This window comes from Colletes gigas, unplaced genomic scaffold (genome assembly GCF_013123115.1).
Source record: "Colletes gigas isolate AHSC1104 unplaced genomic scaffold, ASM1312311v1 Colletes_gigas_Sc00030, whole genome shotgun sequence".
Taxonomy (NCBI): Eukaryota; Metazoa; Arthropoda; class Insecta; order Hymenoptera; family Colletidae; genus Colletes; species Colletes gigas.
Window position 1 is genome coordinate 929,352 of NW_025106659.1, and position 19,426 is coordinate 948,777.

Here is a 19,426-nt window from a genome sequence, read left to right on the forward strand (position 1 = left end):
CCCCTGTATATGTTTGTAGCGTCAGAATCTCTCCTCCGTCAGGTATCAACTATAGGAAATATCGCCGGCTAGACTGTTGCGTTGCAGGCTGCATAACCGGCTGTCTGCTTTCTACTTGTTACGTCTTGAGCACCCCGTAGATCATCTTTTTCGTTGAGAATCGTTCGTAAACGATCGGTACTTCGCGACATTAAAACTTTCTATAATCGATAACCGTAGGTGCAAGCGAGCCAAGTACTACGAATTGGCGTATAATCAACATCGCGCCGGCGTCTAATTGCAGATCAACATGCTTCGAACCCTTCTCTTTCACCCGTCACGAGACCTATCTCTGTGAAAAATGTGTAGCACGCTGGAGAAAGGTTAGCCGCGGCTGTTAGACAGAGTCAGTCTCCGCGCGGAAGGATTGCAAAAGATACGGGGACGGCCTTTTACAAGCGAGGTAAAAACTTTTCTCTCGCTTTTGCACCCAATTAGCGAATTCATGGATCTGCGTTCGATGCGATCGCGAGCGCAAACGCATGGGAGAGCTCGGAGAAAACCGAAAGGGGAAACGTTCCGTACGTGAGATTTACTAGACGCATGGAGGAAATCCAAATTTAACTGCAGGCTAAATTGATCGCTTCATATTCAGCGTGCCAAGCGAGAAGAAAACTTCTTTTTTTTCCTGATTCTAACCGCCAGTGTTTCGATCCCGCGTCGGTTCACCGTGCTCGACTCCGAGCCTCGTATTACGCAAGCGATTCTGAATTACCAGGAAGTCTTACCCGAATGGTATGCACGGTCGTATCTGTTATCTGGTTTTCCGAATACGGAATCGGTAATGACGCATAATCTCATCGTTGGAATCGGTCGCTTTGAAACTTTCAACGATACTCGCGTATTCGCCTATATCGAACGTCATAATAAGACTATCAACCTCGACTCTATGCGTGTTACATCATTCCTATTCCCCCGGGTGACATTTCAACATCGATCATCGACGAGGAAGTCGTATCTGTTTATTAACCAAGTTTGTTGCATTTTTTTCATCGAAAAACATACTTCCTGATTCGTGTCTATTTACTAGACAGCAAACATTCGACGATGATTCTAAAATGTCGGTCAAAATCTAGGTTTCCTGGGTCAGTCTTATCGACGAGTTCGCCATCATTATCTGGACGAAAGGGCACTTTTATTATTCGAATACAACAGGGAAGCTGTCATGATACATTATCAACGTTTCTCACCGTACTTACTTGAAGTATGAGCGTCTTGAGCTCCTGATCACTGAGAAATGCTGGCTTATAGTGACCTTCCGTGTATGAGGTAACAGCACCTAGGATGGTCTTCAAGTGTTGTACTGCCATCCTCAATACAGTCAACTTGTCGAGTTTGCGTGACATCGCATGGCACATTGGTATCATCGCTGAAAGCTCCGTGATGTAGGTGTTCATTTTGTCCCTCCTTCTCTTCTCGATCTCGCTATGATTCTGTCTGTAAACCATCGTGTAAAGAGAACGTTAATGTAACACCAACACATTAAATGGAAAACTGAATATTTTTAAAAAAAACGTAAGAAAAAAAATAAATCACCAATATAATTCAATTTTACAGACATCCAACGAATTTCAAACCCTCTAAATATTTTCAATTGTATGTGAAAAACTACATATTCTTAAAAAACAGTCGTAAGAAAAACAACAAGTTCTAACAAGTTGTTTATTTTATTTCTTTTGCGCCCTAAATTCATAATATTAAAACCTAATATTAAAAATTAATTTTAAACAAATTTCTTTACACATTAGTTATTCTTTCACAATACAGTCATTTTGACTGCTTTTGGGCAATATAGGTATACATATGCTAAATTTCAGTCTTTCCATTGTTAATGTTGAAACTGAGAACTCCAAAACATACTACGAGATTTGTCGATGCTTCAAAAGGAATAATGACGAAAATGTTTCAGAAGGGGTCGTTGATGCGTCGAAGTTTATGGCTCTTGTTTTATCTTTTGCGTCTACTGTCAAGTTCTACAGCGACGCAGTCAGCAGCAGAGTCGTTGTGAATCAATTATAAATGGCGATTCAGCTAATAAATGACGCTTTTGTGAGCGGAACGTCGTTGATTTGCCTTCTAAGAATTCGCATTCATAGTCCGCAGCGGCGATATTGAACGACGGAAGTCGCTGTCGCGAGAAACTGGTTTCGATTTACAAACAGGTCGCGCGTCACTTTATTAATTTGAGAAATCCACACATATCCTGGTATCCTGCGAATACGCGAGTGCGTGTCAACGTCCACATATTATTATAATTTTACATCCATATTAAGTTGTGTCCATGTCGTAATTATTTCCTGTACACGTTCTCAACGCGGTTACCTAAGCGGGTCAATTCATACGTTACTGTCGGAGCATTTCGCGCCAAATCGATCGTTTTTTTCACCGATGTCAAGGATTCCGACGCAATTACTCAATAAAATAATGTTCATCGATACATAATACCTTCCTTGATGATTGTAGTCCACTTTACACGTACATTCTTAGAAAATATAATCATTCTAAACTACAGTAAACTGTTTTATCGGCCAAAAGAGGCAATAGTATGATGTTCAGAAGATGAAAAAAAAAATGACAATATTTGACAATTTTTACAAAAATCTAACAATGGTCAGCTTTTCTAAAATTCTTTATTTATTTCTTGATTCGATATCATCAAAATTTAAACAACTTAAAATTAATGTATACTATTGCAGAGACATAGTGTTTCATTGATAGTCCACACAGCTCCTTTTTGTCCATTTGAACAGTAAATTTTTGTGAAATGAAATAAGCCAGAAACAGTCTTTAATTTGTATTTCATTGTTTCTGTAATAATATACTTGCAGTTATTATCATAGAATTTTGCTTTTATTTGTATTTATCAGTTTGTCACCAAATAATAAATTCCAACAGACTAGTAGTGTTTCGACATTTTCTATTACTGGTTTATCGACAAGTAATTACCTTATTCTTCTTTTCTTTTTTTATTATGCGAAGACTGATATTTGTTATCAGATGCATTTTCATTTTCATATTCGTAGTTTTTATTCTATGACGAACAGTACCCAATATACAATAAATGCAATGTTATAATATATTTAAAAACATTGGAAAAAGGGATGAATAAATGTGAAATAGTAATAAGATTAAAAATTAATATGTTTCACATAGCAGACACGGTACCTGTGTGGTGGAATATGAGAGACTCGAGTTAGAAATAAACAAGTGTACAGCAATAAAGTCGCTGAAACAATGAAGAAAAACCAGCGTTACCAAGCATGCTCGGTAAAAAAGAAATGTAATTTTTTAAAATAATGGGGCGTGTCATATACAAATGTACGGTCGTCAGGTTGAAACAAATTGCAATGGTTGCAGACAGTGCGTGTCGATCAGGATACGTATCAGCATTTAATCTTGAGGTTGCATGCAAATCGTTGTTACACTGTCCGAGAATAAGCACAGCGTCGAGAAACTTACTTGTCGATATCATCATTCCTCACTAACAATGTGTTATTAATCTTACATTTAGAAGTAGAAAATAGTAAGAAATGAAAGCTATTTGCAAAAGTCAAGTTCTAATATAGCCTCATATGCTGAACATCACTTTTCAACCTTGTTCTATATAGTTATTTTATTGTGTTAATAAATACAGTACAAAATGCTAGGGACTTTGATTTTCGTACGTTTCAATAATTTCTGTTTCTTTTTGTATCCCTGTTTGCAACGAAGAGTAACAATATCGAAGTGTTTTCTGAACACATAAAATGCTTATTCGATATGAATTTAGCAAAGAAACAGTTTTATTTTATTGTTTATCGCGGGGGACCGTTCGCAAATTACATCACGTTATATTTACCTGGTTTTTTTATTCTCCCGTTCCACCCTGTCGCGTACTGTCAAGTTTAGAAACAACACGTATGTAAATATGAAAAAAGTAATTGGAAAGAAAATTATTATTCTTGAAACGTTGGTTACTTAAATCCTACTAAACTTTTAACATAATTGAGTTAAAAGATGTCAAAGGAAATTTGACGACGGCGCACAGTGGGACCATTGCATGCCAAACGCGGCAAAAAGTGGTTTTATACAAATATACCCACGATGAAATAATGATTCAGTAATAGTTAATGGGACACATGGGCCATGATTTAGTGTGATTTTTTTTATCATTTGTCGATTTTTGATACGACTACATGATTTTGAAACGTTCAATCTTAAAATCATCCAAAATTATAATCATCGTTTATTGTTCCTTTGATTCTTCAAAGTAAATGATGAGTAATTGAATTAAATGTACTTAGTACGTATTTAAATTACACCAAAGTACACTTTTATATCTCCAACATTTTTTGAGTTATAACTAATTGAACATGTTCAGTTTTCATTTTATTTTTTAATTATGAATGCAGTGTGATTCAGTGTTCATTTTAGTTGCTTTTTGTAGAGTGAAGCCTTACCTTTTTTTTTTTTAAAAAAATTAGCTGCTGCTAGCTGCTACTGCGAAAAATATAAAGATGATCAACTGTTTCGGCACGTGAGAGCGTCGGCGATTGCGAGTATTGTTACGATTCTCAAAAATACATCAAAACTAGGAAACAATGCATACATTTCATTGTTTTTGCTTCGAATGTTATAAAAGCATAAAATGATCACGAATTTGGAGCATTTGTTGTTTGACGTTCCTAACTTGTATGTTGCGAGTGAAATATTTAGTGTTAAAATAATGGAATTTCCAGTTGAAGTAGGTAGGTACAGATATATATATTTGAATTTCGCCATTTTTCTTCATCTTCTATATAGTTTGTTAATACAGTTTTCGTAGCAAAAGTTTCATTTTAATAGAGTGACATTTTTTTTTAAATCCTAAGGTTCATCTGGAGTACGTGTGTTTTTAATGATGCAGTTTTATAACATCATGACACAGCATCGAAATCATGATTTTGAAAATAAACTAGAATTTTTAGAGTCGTCCTTAATGAGCCAGGATAATTATTCTGTGGAGTACCAGAAAATTTTGAAAACAAAAATTGCAACTTTGAAGTCCCGTTTCAGGAGAAGATGGCAATTAGCGAATAGACGACACGACCTTTACGAAGAGAAAACGAAAGAATTTATGAATCTACGAATGATTCTTCATCTGATTCTTCATTCGTAATTTAAATACGTACTAAGTACATTTAATTCAATTACTCATCATTTACTTTGAAGAATCAAAGCAACAATAAACGATGATTATAATTTTGGATGATTTTAAGATTGAACGTTTCAAAATCATGTAGTCGTATCAAAAATCGACAAATGATAAAAAAAATCACACTAAATCATGGCCCATGTGTCCCATTAACTATTAGTGAATCATTATTTCATCGTGGGTATATTTGTATAAAACCACTTTTTGCCGCATTTGGCATGCAATGGCCCCACTGTGCGGCGTTGCGTTGCATTTGATTTGACCCTTGACCCCTATGCCACGAATTGCCACGTTTCTTTGATCTCCCACTTTCAAGAACGTGACGTAATTTATGAATGGCTCCTAATCAGGAAAACAAAGTAATTCTTAGAATATGCGCATAAGTTGAATGCGCTGACTTTTTTTACAATCGTGTCTGTAATCACGCTACCACAGACTGGATTAGTGACGCCGTTGGTGAAGCCAGAGCAAAGAACCAAGGTAGGTCAAGGTGATACTTACCTACCTTGGCAATACCTGACATAATACTACATAACCGCTGACCAAGATTGAGCTTTAAGGCGTATTGCGGTTTCTTACTGCGTTGGAACGAAACGTTTATAATTATTTAACGACTTAAATACTATTTACAACGAAAAGGCTAATTACAAATGCCCCATTTACCGTAAGTCGTAAAGTCTGCAGACACTCTATAAATTGCAATATTATGAATAACACCGGAGCTTCGGTAATCTTTCGATATTTCTGTTAATTTATCAAACTTAGAAACGTTTTAAAAATAAATAGTACATTATATAAAATATAATTAGATGAAAATCGAATATACAAACATATATATTTTTTTAACTTACCAAAAGTTTAAAATTTTATATTTCAGTTTTTTTAATATGAACGATTGTAATGGATCGGTAAATAAATGCATTTTGACACGATATTCTGATAAGGTATTTATATAAATTATTATTAACGTGTCAAGAGTTTCGTATCGTAAAAATAGCGAAGTCTCGAGTTTCGAGAACTGGAAATTTTTGAGTCTCGAGTGCTCCACTCCTAATTTTTATGGGTTGAATGTAAGTACGTGTGTTTATATTTCATTTAGTTGATGACTATTAAAATCACCGTCAGCTGACTGTTATTTATGCCTTAATCAGTTAATCGTGTTGGAAACGTTTAATTGTTTATATCTCATAAGCGAAGATTGCAAAATGGTAAACGACTGTTTGATTTCTCTTCACACGAGAAATTAGCGTATGTCGTTTAGTTCGATTGTTTTGAAACACGCTGTACATCGTAAGCATACTAAAGTGTACAAAAATTATTTCCATCGCTATACAGGGTTCGATGGAAAATATTTTAGAGGATGATTCTAGAGAAACCAAACAAATATTAGGAAAGATACAGAAAATGTTTATTTAACTCTTTTTATGTAAAATTTAAATCTCTTTAAGATTTATTTGAAATGTCATTTATAATGTTTCCAATACATACATATCTGAAAAACCAATAAAAATAACATTGGTTATCAATGATGATAATTACATTTTTAACCTGATAATTGTGATTTTAAAAATTAATACACAAGTGCAGGTTTACGCGAAGTATACTTAAAATAAGTTGTAAAATTATGGCTTGTCGGTGTGTGCTGATTTTTGAATGTTGACCAAGTGTCGCCCAAAAGATCATTTTTATTTCAAACATCGAACAGAGTGGACATGCTTGAATTCTATATGTTTACAATAAAACGTACAGAATTTTACGAATTTATTCCAAAAAACGTGTACACCCTTAGTGTGTAGATTTTTTTACTGACTATACATACCTATAACCTGTTCTCTAATAATTATTACAAAGTTTTACTTACTTTTTACTGTCGTCGTTTGTGCGAACAGATTTGGCATCATCTCCCGCGTCGTCCAACAAATCACTACCGTCGCTGAAATAAAAATCCACGCATTAGTCACGAGCAATCCTAAAGTTCTTTGAAAATTATTTATACTCGGTCAAAAAAGTCTTTATAGACGTTTTGTTCGTTACTCCGATGGGTTATAATTTTCATTCGATTCTTCGTAAGTAAACTTTCATGTTATAGATGCGTTTGAAATTGTGCAACTTACTATTGCAACAAAAATAAATATCTTATTCTTTAAGTAGCGTTGTCAATTATTTTTGTATACTATCAACTAATTTTGCAGTCACGTTAGGCGTAATACATTTAATATGTACAATTATTATTTGTTGTATGTAAACATACACATATTTTAAGTTTCCATTTTATATACATGTAAACTTTTATTCACAATATATAAATCTATATAGTTACATGCACATATGTACTTATGATTTCAAGTGACAATATGTGCGCAAAAATATACGTACACAGGGTGTACAGCCATTCCTGGGAAAAATTTTAATGGGAGATTCTAGAGGCCAAAATAGGACGAAAATCAGGAATACCAATTTGTTGATGGAGGCTTCGTTAAAATGTTATTAACGTTTAAAGTTCCGCCCGTACTGAATTTTTTTCTCGAAAATGCGCAGGAATTCGAGGACATGTCTGTTAACCAAAAATAATTCTAACTGAGCCCCGCAACCGAAAATAATTTTTATAGAACGATTTGAAATTTTTTTTTGTCAAAAAATTTCACACATTCTCGAATTTTTTTCTCAAAAATAGGTAGGATTTCGAGGGTATGTCTAATGACCAAAAATGATTGTAATTGACCCCCGCAACCGAAAATAATTTTTCCAGAATGATTTGAAATTTTTTTTTTCATCGAAAGCCACCACCCACCCCCTTGTCGATTTCTCTTAAGAATTTGTTTTTCATTTTTAGTAATTCTGTTTGACGTCCTATAAAAAAGTTGCCTAATACTTTTATGTAGATACCCATGAACTCTACTTCAGAAAAAAGTTTCATTTAAATATATTCACTATTGTAGGAGTTATGGCTGTTTGAAAATTGAACCAGTTTTAGAGGGTTTTTCTCACTTTACGGTGTCAAGGATCAATTTTTCAAATATTTTCCCGATTTCCACGTATTCCTCAATAAAATACGCGTTGTTTGCATTTTGAAACATTAAAATCGTTCAATCCGTTCGAGAGTTATGATGTTTCAAAGATTCACATGGGGAACCATTTTAGGCCTCAGATTATATTTTCGATAATGAATTTTTGTCTCGAAAGTGGGTAAGATTTCAGGGGTATGTCTATTCACCAAAAATGCTTGTAATTGGCCGCTGTAACTAGATATAATTTTTTTAGTATAATTTGAAATTTTTTAATTTTGTCTAAGAATTTCAGTAGCTACTCGAATTTTTTTCTCGAAAGTGGCTAGGATTTCGGGGGTATGTCTATTGACCAAAAATAATAGTAACTAACCCCCACGATCAAGAATAATTTTTCCAGAACGATTTGAAATTTTTCAACTTAATTTTTAATAACTTTCTAACAAAGCCTTAGTGAAGAAATTGATATTCTTGATTTTCGTCTTATTTTGGGGTCTAGAATCTCCCATTAAAATTTTTCCCAGGCGTGGACGAACACCCTGTATATTTATTTGTTTGATATTTTTTAAGAAAAAGAAATGCCAGTGCCACGGAATTCCATGAGTTCCCAATTGTATGACAGTGCAAGAAATCCACCGTTTCGATTTTTACAAAATTATTAATTTGGTTATAGAATAGAGTATCGTTCGTTTGGTTCGATTACCTCGAGCAGAGCATATTGTAACGGCATAATAATTGAGGAAGACTTATTCAAACCCTGAAACGTCAAAACATGGAGAAACCAGACGCGTAGCACTGAAACAATTTCTTCGACGTACACCCTGGCAAAAGGGCGTTACCCCTTTGAAGTAGAATTTCCCCATGTTTTGCACGCGTACAGCTTCGTCGCACTTTCTGCCTTTAGAATTCCAAAAGGTATGCTTAGGCTCCTTATTTTTACTAGGAAACAGTTTTTATTTCACCTACCATTAGGTAATAGTACATAAAACGACCGAGTAATCACAAATGCGTAAAGTTTTGTACATCTTGATTATTAAAAAGTATTATCAAATGGTATTTATCTATTTAAAGCTGGTAAAACGTGCTTAATTGTAAAGTCAGGAGAAACTTTCTTTCGAACGTATTTCTTTCTCGTTCGGAGAGGAAAAATGATTGAATAACACTGACACACTAAAAGTACTTGATTATGCGTCAGGTACAATAAAAATTTGTTTTTATCCGCTGAACGACTGAATGTAAATATATAAATATATTACACAAAAATTGATTTAAAATTAACGTTTCGACTTGTATCGTTAGGTCCTCTTCAAGTACATTTGGTTCGAAGTTAGATAACCACAAGTTAAACCAACTATTGTGTAAAAATCTGGCTAATGTCACTGCCCTATAGAACTCCCACTTAAATATTACGAATGTCTGAAACTTCGTTTTGGATTTTGACAAAAAATGTTTCGTAGTATGACGTGGAAAAGCTTCTGTGCCAAGCTTTATCAAACTAAACTTATTTTGACATTATGACTCGCGCAACTATTCAGTTAATGGAAAAGTATTTGATTTTAACTGATCCATTTTTGAAGAAAGCGTTCTAGCGATCTTGCCATTTATTAGTCCGAAATCGTGGGCGTTTTTGATACTGGTATCAGCGAACAATTTTTTAACTTCATTTGGTTCTATATTTTGGATCGAGTGCCCGTATTAGAAAGTAGAAACGGAAGTCGAAAGTTCGACATCTGAGATCGCGATTGGTCAAACGGCAACGGTCGTTCTAATTTCGTTCCTGGTTCGAACTTTACGGTTATGAACTCGTTTTATGGTCTCCAAATTGGGTAAATTCCGGTCAGAGGTAGCGCGGCTATAGCAGTTACTAAAGGCAATTTCAACCAGCCACTTCCCGGGGGACGCAAATCTTCGGTTCTGTTAATGATTAAGTTAACCCTTTGAGCTGGTAACCGACACCTTGATTGGTAATTACTCGGAGTTGCTGCCATTTAACAGGAAACGTCGTGGAACACGGCGTCAACGAGAACCCGGAGGGTGAGGCGGTACGGAAAGATATTTGTAGATGGAAATGTCAGTCTTGAATACATTTGGGAGGCTTCGTTTCGACGTATTCTATACGGGTACCGGGTTAATGTGTAACAGACCGATACTGTACGACTTCCACCTACGCGTGTAGTCGAACTGACTTTATACAGAATAGAGAGGTTGTCATACTGTAACATTGTTTCACACGGAATGACCGATTTCACAAAGGACAATGTTAAAAATCATCGATTTTTTGCCTTGGTCGTGAAAGACAAATTCTTTCCAAATATTTTTACACATTCTTAGGAACAAAAAGTGTAATATCCATTTTGTCCGTAAATGATGAGAAAATTATGAGAAGTGCATTCAAACAGTCGATTATATCGTGGTTGCAATTCATTCGGTATTTAATTTTTCTAGAATTTTTCCTTAATTTTACAAATTCTAACGGTTGTAACGATTTCTTTGCTTCTAATTTTCTATTAATAATTTGCGTGTTATTATATCAACACTAGAACTACCGGCAATTATAGTGTATTTATTTGCAGCGATGAAATTAAAACGATAGATACGTGAAAAAATGTACAATGCAATGGAAATAAGTATTTATTCATTCTCTTATAGGAAAATTACGGTTTTTCCAAAATTCAGTCGAGTAAATCTTTTATGATTTTTATTAGAAATTACGAATGTGTCATTTTGACTGCTTCTAGCGTTAAACGTACACAGAAATAGGAGTCAATAATGCCAAATGATCGAGTAACATTTTCGTATGAAAAATTTTGTTTCATAATCCTTTTTGACTTAGGATATTTCAAAGTCAAACTGTTAGTATTGGCCCCAAGTAGTCTTCCATACCCAAGTACCCTGATTATTTTGATTATTATTATTAATATGACATTTATGTTTGGAGACTGTCGAGGAATTTCTGACTATACAGGATCCATTCTCTTGTAGGATTCATTATCTTTGTAAAATAATATAATCGACGTGTAGTTGCATTTTATTTGCACTAGCTTGAAGATATTCCTTTAAAATATCAATCTTTAATATATCTATGTACAGGATGGATCGAAAATCCTGGTACAACCGAGCAGGGAGTGATTCGTCGTGGAAAAATGAGAAAAATATTTTGTATAAAATTTCTTTATCCGGGGCTCCATTTTCGAGAAAATCGACTTTATAGTTTATTCACTTTTGTGAACAATTTAGTTGTCGCCTATACTTCTATCGCAGTTTTCTCCGTCCGAAATAGTGTTTACGGACATTATTAAAGCAGTACAGAATGTTTCTATTGATAATTAATTTTGTATTCCTTATTACTCCTTTCTATTGCAATACTACGATACAATTTTACAAATATTGTTAAAAATGTCTTCCTCTTTTAATTAATGACATACTAATAAACTATAATTTCTATCGTAAAAAGGATTATGTAGTAAATCGAACGAAGAATGAATGACAACTAAATCGTTCACAGATGTGAACAAACAATAAAGTCAATTTACTCGAAAACGGAGTCCCGGATAAAAAAAATGTTATACCAAATTTTGTTTTTATTTTTCACGTAGAATCACTTCCTGTTCTATCCTGTATAACATAGAATTATATTTAATTCATATTTAATATTTTAATTATAATTATAACTGTAACTTCCAAAGTATGCATTGCTCGACAAAATTTTGTATAAAAAAGTTGCATGGTTGAAAGGGGTACATGTATTTGCCTTTTTTTTTTATAGGCGAAGGAGTTTCGAAGATTCGAAGGTCAACTTTCTCTTTTTAAAGATTATCAAATTCAGAACCTAATAACTAAATTTCACTTTATTTCTTAACAATTTTCATTGTCTACAGAAATCTATAAGACTGAGTCTCCAATTTGATATTACACGAGGGAAATTTTCAAGAAATAAAGTGAAATTACTCATTGGTTATTTGGTGTTTTATACTCAGAATTTGATATTCTTCCTTATTTTGGTATAAAAAATATAGCCTTACGTTTAAAGAAACAAAATCGACCCTCGAATCTTCGAAACGTCCTCGCCCATAAAAAAGACAAATACATTTACCCCTTCGAACCATGCAACTGTTTTATACAAAATTTTTTTCAGCAACCCATACTTTGGAAGTTATAGAGGTGCACAAGTTGCATAGACCACCCTGCGTGTACTATATAACAATTCTTTACTTTATATTAGGTGTAGAAATAAGTTCTTTCCGATTTTTTGGTAAAGTAAATATTTTATTTAGAAAAAAGTATAGAAAGTTAATCATCAAAATATTCGCCATTGTTTTCTATGATATTTCGCCACTTTTTGGGTAAATTGCGAATTCCCTCACGATAAAAACTCGGTGGCTTTGAGGCAATGTATTCGTCCAGGTGTTTTTGAACGTCTTCAAGAGTTTTGAATTCTGTATCAGTTACATGATGCTGTAACGAGCGAAACAGGTGGTAGTCTGAAGGTGCCATGTCAGGAGAGTACGCCGCATGTGGAAGAAGTTCTCAACCTAATGAAAAAATCACCTCTTTTGTCCCTGCAGCCGTATGCGGACGAGCGTTGTCGTGAAGCAATATTTTGCGTCGGCGTTGTCCAGATAATGGCCTTTTTCTTTCGATCGCGTCATTCAATTTCAGAAGTTGCTGTTGATAGCGGTCTGCAGTCACTGTCTCACCTGGATTAAGCATTTCATAATACAGAATTCCCTTCATGTCCCACCATATGCACAGTAACACCTTTTTTGCATGAATATCAGGCTTTGCGGTTGATGTTGCTGGTTTGCCAGGGTCTACCCATGATCTTTTCCGTTTAGGATTCCTATACAATATCCATTTTTCATCACCTGTAATGATCTGATATAGGAAATCTTTTTTATTGAAGCGACTTAGTAAGTTCAGAGCCGTCTCGTATCGACGAATTTTGTTTTCTCCGGATAACTCGTGCGGAACCCATTTTCCGAATTTCTGTATTTTTCCAATTTTGTGTAAACGTATAGACACTGCTTTTTGTGTGACGTTAAGGTGGCTTGCCAGTTGTTTTTGGGTTTGTGTTGAATCTTGGTCCAAAAGTTGTTGCAACTCTTCAGTATCGAATTTTTTAGGACATCCGGAACGAGGCTGATCTTTCACGTTAAAATCGCCTAATTTAAACCGTTGATACCAACTTCTACAAGTTCTATCAGTAATAGCCCCTTCACCATATGCTTCACATACCATTTGAGTGGCTTCACTCACGGATTTTCGGAGATTAAAAGCAAATAAGAGGCAATGCCGAATATGCTCCTTCGTCGGCGACATTGTTAACGACAACAAGGAGGTTATGATGTGAAGTTTGCTGCATTGTGACATTGTTTTGTTTCTTATTTTATTGGTATTGCAGATTGCTAAACGAGTAGAAGATTAACTCGCAACAAATGATCATAGCAAACGATTGAAATTCGTCGGAATGAACTTATTTCTACACCTAATAAATCGTCTAAAGTCGATCCCTCCAAATGGAAGCAAGTTTGATGAAAAAGTTTCGAAAATTAATACTAATAATATTAGACTTACTGGCACGAGAGCTTCCGCTTCCTAGAAACCGCGACGAATTCGTCAGAAGTATCGGTAGTGGTTGGCTCATGGCTGGGGGTGGAGGATGCGCTGCGCTGGTGATGATGACGATGATGATGGTGACGGTGGTAGTGATGGCCGGAGGCGGGTGCCTGGTCGGGGACCATGGTCGGGGGTGTCTCCATATGCTGGGGCGGTTCAGCCCCCGTTACGACCTGCGGGGTGGTGTCGTTGGTGGTGGTGGTAATGGTGGTAGCGCCGCTGGTACTGGGGGCGGCGGTGGTTGTGTTGTTGTTGCTGGCGGGGGTTGGAGTCAGGCTGAGACCTTCGCCACCCCCCGCCGAGACGGCGGTTACTTCTCCCACCCCCGATCCCGTACCTATGTCGCCGAAGTAAACCGTGGAACAAGAATTTCTGAAAACGAAACAAGAAACACGTAAATTGTTAATATCATTGATCGTTTCTTGCAGATTGTTCAAGAAAAGAAACGCACGAATAGGCAAAGAATTGTAACATATATTTTTCAGATACGACCACCTTGAATTTGTGGAAATTTTTACTCTGCTTCCTTATGCAAGTAAGAAATAAGGAAACAAAGTCAAGTTTCTCTAGAAGTTCCGGGGGTAAGTTGTTCCGACGATTACATCTTTAAAATGGAAAAAGATAGCGTTGTGATTTCTACTAAGGCAGCTGAATCCGCGCTGGAAGGACAGAATGTAAAAATCATCGCCAGAGATTTAAACATTTATCACACGACACTCTACAGATTTATTAAAAAGGTTACAAACCGAAGAAGAAGTCATAGTAGGTTGTAAATAAGAAAATACATAGGTTCGTTTAACAAGTTATTTATATTAGGTTTAAGTAAAGTTGTTATTCATTTGTCATTATTAGACTGCGGATTTTTATGCAAATTCATATATTTATTAATAAAATTAATAAAATAAGAGCTTCGTAGAGGGTTCTTTCAACCCCTAAATACAATAATTCTTATCTTACTTGAGTTTTTGTTATAGTTTTGCATATTAAATGTATTCTATAGCTTTTTGACAATCTAAATTTCCCATAAATGCATAAATATCCGCAGTCTAGGCATTATATTAGATTATTATTTTTATTTTATTAGATTAATGTTTGTGCCAAAAATAACATATTTTTTTCTATCAAAAATACATTTCGTGGACTATTAGAAAATTTCATTTATGTCACTTCACGCTGTATAAATAAAATTATGTTGGCTTTAATCGATATTTAAATTTAATCGATGTGAAGAATATCATCAAAAACGCAAACGTGCGACTGATTGGCGTTGACGTTTGAATGTGGCCTTTGAAGGTAGTCGAGTTGCTTGTCGGAATACCAGAACGTTTGAGAAAAGGAATATACGAAAAGAAAAGAACAAGGACAAAGGACAATAAGACGCGTGATAGAGAAGTTAGATAATTCCTACAAAGGATTCATCAGTTTCCGTGGATTATTCTTTCTTTTTAATAAAGTTATCACCAAAAATGATTGCAATTGACCCCCGTAACTGAAAATAATTTTTTCAGAACGATTTAAAATTTTTTAATTTTGTCGAAAAATTTCACACCTTCTCGAATTTTTTTCTCAAAAATAGGTAGGATTTCGAGGGTATGTCTAATGACCAAAAATGATTGTAATTGACCCCCGCAACCGAAAATAATTTTTCCAGAACGATTTGAAATTTTTTTTTTTCATCGAAAACACAAACCCACCCCCTTGTCGATTTTTCTTAAGAATTTGTTTTTCATTTTTAATAAATTTGTTTGACGCTCTATAGAAAAGTTGTCTAATACGTTTTTGTAGGTACCCATGAGCTCTAGTTCAGAAAAAAGTTTCATTGACATATATTCACTATTGTAGGAGTTATGGTCGTTTGAAAATTGGATCATTTTTATGGGGTTTTTTTCATTTTGCGGGATCAAGGATCAACTTCTCGAATATTATTGCGATTTCTACATATTCTTCACTTAAATACGCGTTGTTTGCTTTTTGAAACATTAAAATCGTCCAATCTGTTCAGGAGTTATGATGTTTTACAGATTTTTCGAGCTAACATTTCCGGCTACTCATTATATTTTCGGTAAGGAATTTTTTCTCGAAAATGCATAAGAATTCGGAGGTATGTCTAATCACTAAAAATGATTGTGCTTAACCCCTGCAACTAAATGTAATTTTTTTAGTGTGTTTTGAAATTTTTTAATTTCGTCTAAAAATTTCAGTACCTATCCGAATTTTTTTCTCGAAAGTGGGTAGGATTTCAGGGGTATGTCTAATGACCAAAAATGATTGTAATTGAGCCCCGCAACCAAAAATAATTTTTTCAAAACGATTTGAAAGTTTTTAATAACTTTTTAACAAAGCCTCAGTAAAGAAATTGATATTCTTGATTTTCGTCCTATTTTGGCTTCTAAAATCTCTGATTAAAATTTTTCTCAGAGGTGGCTGAACACCCTGTATATTTGTGTTAATCCAAAGTTAATAAACAAACCTTATTAATAAAATTGTGTTTTACTTCATCAGTGAACGAAATGTCTCATTAGAAGATAACACTTATTTCTTAGTAACAACTAATCCTAGAGCGATAACAACTTGGCCTACTACTGCGATAACAACTATAAAGCTTTTTCACCACTTTTTAATCATTTTTTATTTTTTTGACTACGTTCCACCCCTTCGAAAAATCTGAAAAAATTAGAGACTAGTAATTCGTTTGAGAGCTTTATACTGTACAAAAACAAACGTGGTCACTTGATAACTTCGACAAAAAATAGTCGGTCAAAATATTTTCGAATTTTTTAAAAATCGAATTTGCGTCCAAAAATTCTGAAAAAATTCTCGAATATGTACATCAGTCGATAGAATAACCATGATTTTTTTCATAATTTTTAATTGAGCAGAATGGGAGATATTAAGGATAAACCAAAAAATGATTTTCACCCCGTAATAACCCCTTTAGTAGATATACTAAAGAGTGGTATGAACCCCGTTCAATTTGGTTTGGGGGTACTTTTACCATGCTTATTCGTCTAGACCCTTTGTTGGTAACCATTTGCTCTCGAATCTTGGTAACAGTGACGAAAGCGAGAGTATCGGGCCTGTCAGCGATTTCCAATCTCGCTAATTCCCTATCTATACTTGTTTCTTGGCAGATTGTTTACGAGCCGACGCGTTTGATTGCACTGTTCTATCCGTGCTTCACTGGGCACGAACTTTTTCCCCGCGATACATTGGCACGATCTCAAAGTTAATCGTGCCTCGGTGTACACTTAATCGTACTATTGCAATACACGTGTGTTCTTATATCGTTTTTTTGCGTGTGTCTTATTAGTAAGAAATTTACGCTTTCCGTGGCAAAAGCAGTTGCGACATGTCCGGGCTATTGAATAAAAAGTATCATAACTTTCTAAAATACCTGATAAGGGGATTGTGTATTAATTGGTTTTATCGAGCGAGCACCGTGAAATTACATAAAAATAATTCCGCAAGTAGCAGGCAGCTAAAAAGAAATTAACATTATTAACGCTATACATTACTCGTAACGAAGTAGAGTCTGAAAACAGTTTCCGCCATCGAAAGGGAATGGAAGCTCGATTCTATTCCTAAAATTAAGGAGTTCTATTTGTTACTTATTTAATGTATCGAATGTTCAAAATGTCTACCATGACCTCGTAAATATTAAACTGCTCAAAGTGAGAAATTATTCCTAACATTTAACCACAGCTTGTGTTTCAGTAACTGAAAATTTAATTCGTTTCTGTAAACGTGAGAATCAATTAATGGAAATTTGTACACTATGCTCGTCATAAATAATATAATGCTATTCGAAACAAATTAACTTAATTTTGTTCAAAACAAACCATTCAATATTTATATGGGATATGTATAGGATACACTGTACTGAGTAAAAAAGCTTTAGTAAACATAGATCGAAAGGTCAACCGTTTTTGAGATACAAACATTTTTGTTTGCTAGTATCATGATTGACTTAGTTGCTTATTTCAACTTCTTGGTGAATACATGACCTCAGTACTTGGATGATGTACCTTTGGCAGAAAGATTATCGATGTGGTACATGCATGATGGGGCGCCACCTCATTTTGTACGTAATGTGAGAGACCATTTAAACATGGTGTTCGGTTGAAGGTGGATTGGACGTGGTGGACCAGTTGCATGGCCTCCTCGATCCACCGATTTAAACCCTTTGGACTTCTTCTTATGGGGATATTTAAAAAGTCAAGTGTATTCCTCACCGATAAATGACTTAGAAGAATTACGTAACCGAATCCACCGTTCTTGTCAAACAATTCAACAGAAATGTGGAATTTTCGAGAGAGTTCGCGATTCCGTAAAAAGAAGATGCCAAGCGTGTGTAGAAATGGAAGGTGGACGCATGGAAAATCTTCTGTAAACATCGTAAATTCAGTAGCAAGTCAATTATGATAATAACAAACAAAAATGTTTGTATCTCAGAAACGGTTGACCTTTCGACCTATGTTTAATAAAGCTTTTTTACTCGGTACAATGTATCCCATATACCCTATAAATATTGAATGGTTTTTTTTTTAAGCAGATGAGGAGCAAATAACATTTTCTTAAACTATTATATCTCATTTACGATAACGTGTTCGCATTCACAGAAATGTACGAATACAGTGATCACTAATAGAATTAATCATACAATTGTATTATGTATCAAACCCATAGATTTCTTCTAATTACTCGGTTTATTTAGTTGTTAAATGCAAGTTTTTAAACGAGCATTATTTTCTGGACCACTCCGACCATAAATGTTTCAGTATGCGATCGTATTCCAGAAATCGTGAAGGCGTTGCGACTTAGTCAAGATTCTTTTCGTCGTAGCCATGCAAACACACGTGACGAAGGTCGGCCACGTATCTACGCCGACAGTGTGCTAGTAGTTCCGTATATTATGATGTAACCTACGTAATTCTATTTATTCACTATGCGCCATTACGCGATAACAAAATGTGGACGCGCCGTTTCCCAAGCTACACGCCCAAATCTTCGAGCATTTTACGGATTAATTTATTAAGAGGTATAACCTGCTCTGTAAAACGTAGTTAGGTGATTCTACTTCCATAAATGTACAGGGTGTTCGGCCAAACATGGGAAAAATTTTAATGGGAGATTCTAGAGGCCAAAATAAGACGAAAATGGAGAATATCAATTTCTTTTCTCTAAAAAAATTACATTTAGTTACAGCGATCAATTACAAGCATTTTTGGTCATTAGACATACCCTCGAAATCCTATCCACTTTTGAGAAAAAAATTCGAGTAGATATTGAAATTTTTAGACGAAATAATAAATTTCAAGTGATACTAAAAAAATTATATTTAGTTACAGCAGTCAATTACAAGCATTTCTGGTCATTAGACATACCCTCGTAATCCTACTCACTTTTGAGGAAAAAATTCGAGTAGATATTGACATTTTTAGACAAAATTAAAAAATTTCAAATTATACTAAAAAAATTATATTTAATTACAGCGGTCAATTACAAGCATTTTTGGTGAATACACGTACCCCTGAAATCCTACCCACTTTCGAGAAAAAAATTCGAGTAGGTACTGAAATTTATAGTCGAAATT

The 19,426-nt window shown here is 34.7% G+C and overlaps 1 protein-coding gene across 10 annotated transcripts in view; it reads right to left on the bottom strand.

Annotated features, from left to right (window-relative positions):
* LOC122401934 (protein cycle) overlaps nt 1-19,426 on the bottom strand; it is a 113,606-nt gene that overhangs the window by 30,881 nt on the left and 63,299 nt on the right. For all 10 annotated transcript variants that reach the window (XR_006259480.1, XM_043404377.1, XM_043404376.1 and 7 more), the window contains 3 exons: nt 13,792-14,205; nt 7,074-7,145; nt 1,239-1,476 (listed from right to left, as the gene is read on the bottom strand). Coding sequence is in view for 9 of the 10 variants with exons in the window: in XM_043404377.1 (XP_043260312.1) it covers nt 1,239-1,476; nt 7,074-7,145; nt 13,792-14,205 (724 nt within the window). In the remaining variant the exon portion in view is untranslated. The remainder of the gene's footprint in view (nt 1-1,238; nt 1,477-7,073; nt 7,146-13,791; nt 14,206-19,426) is intronic.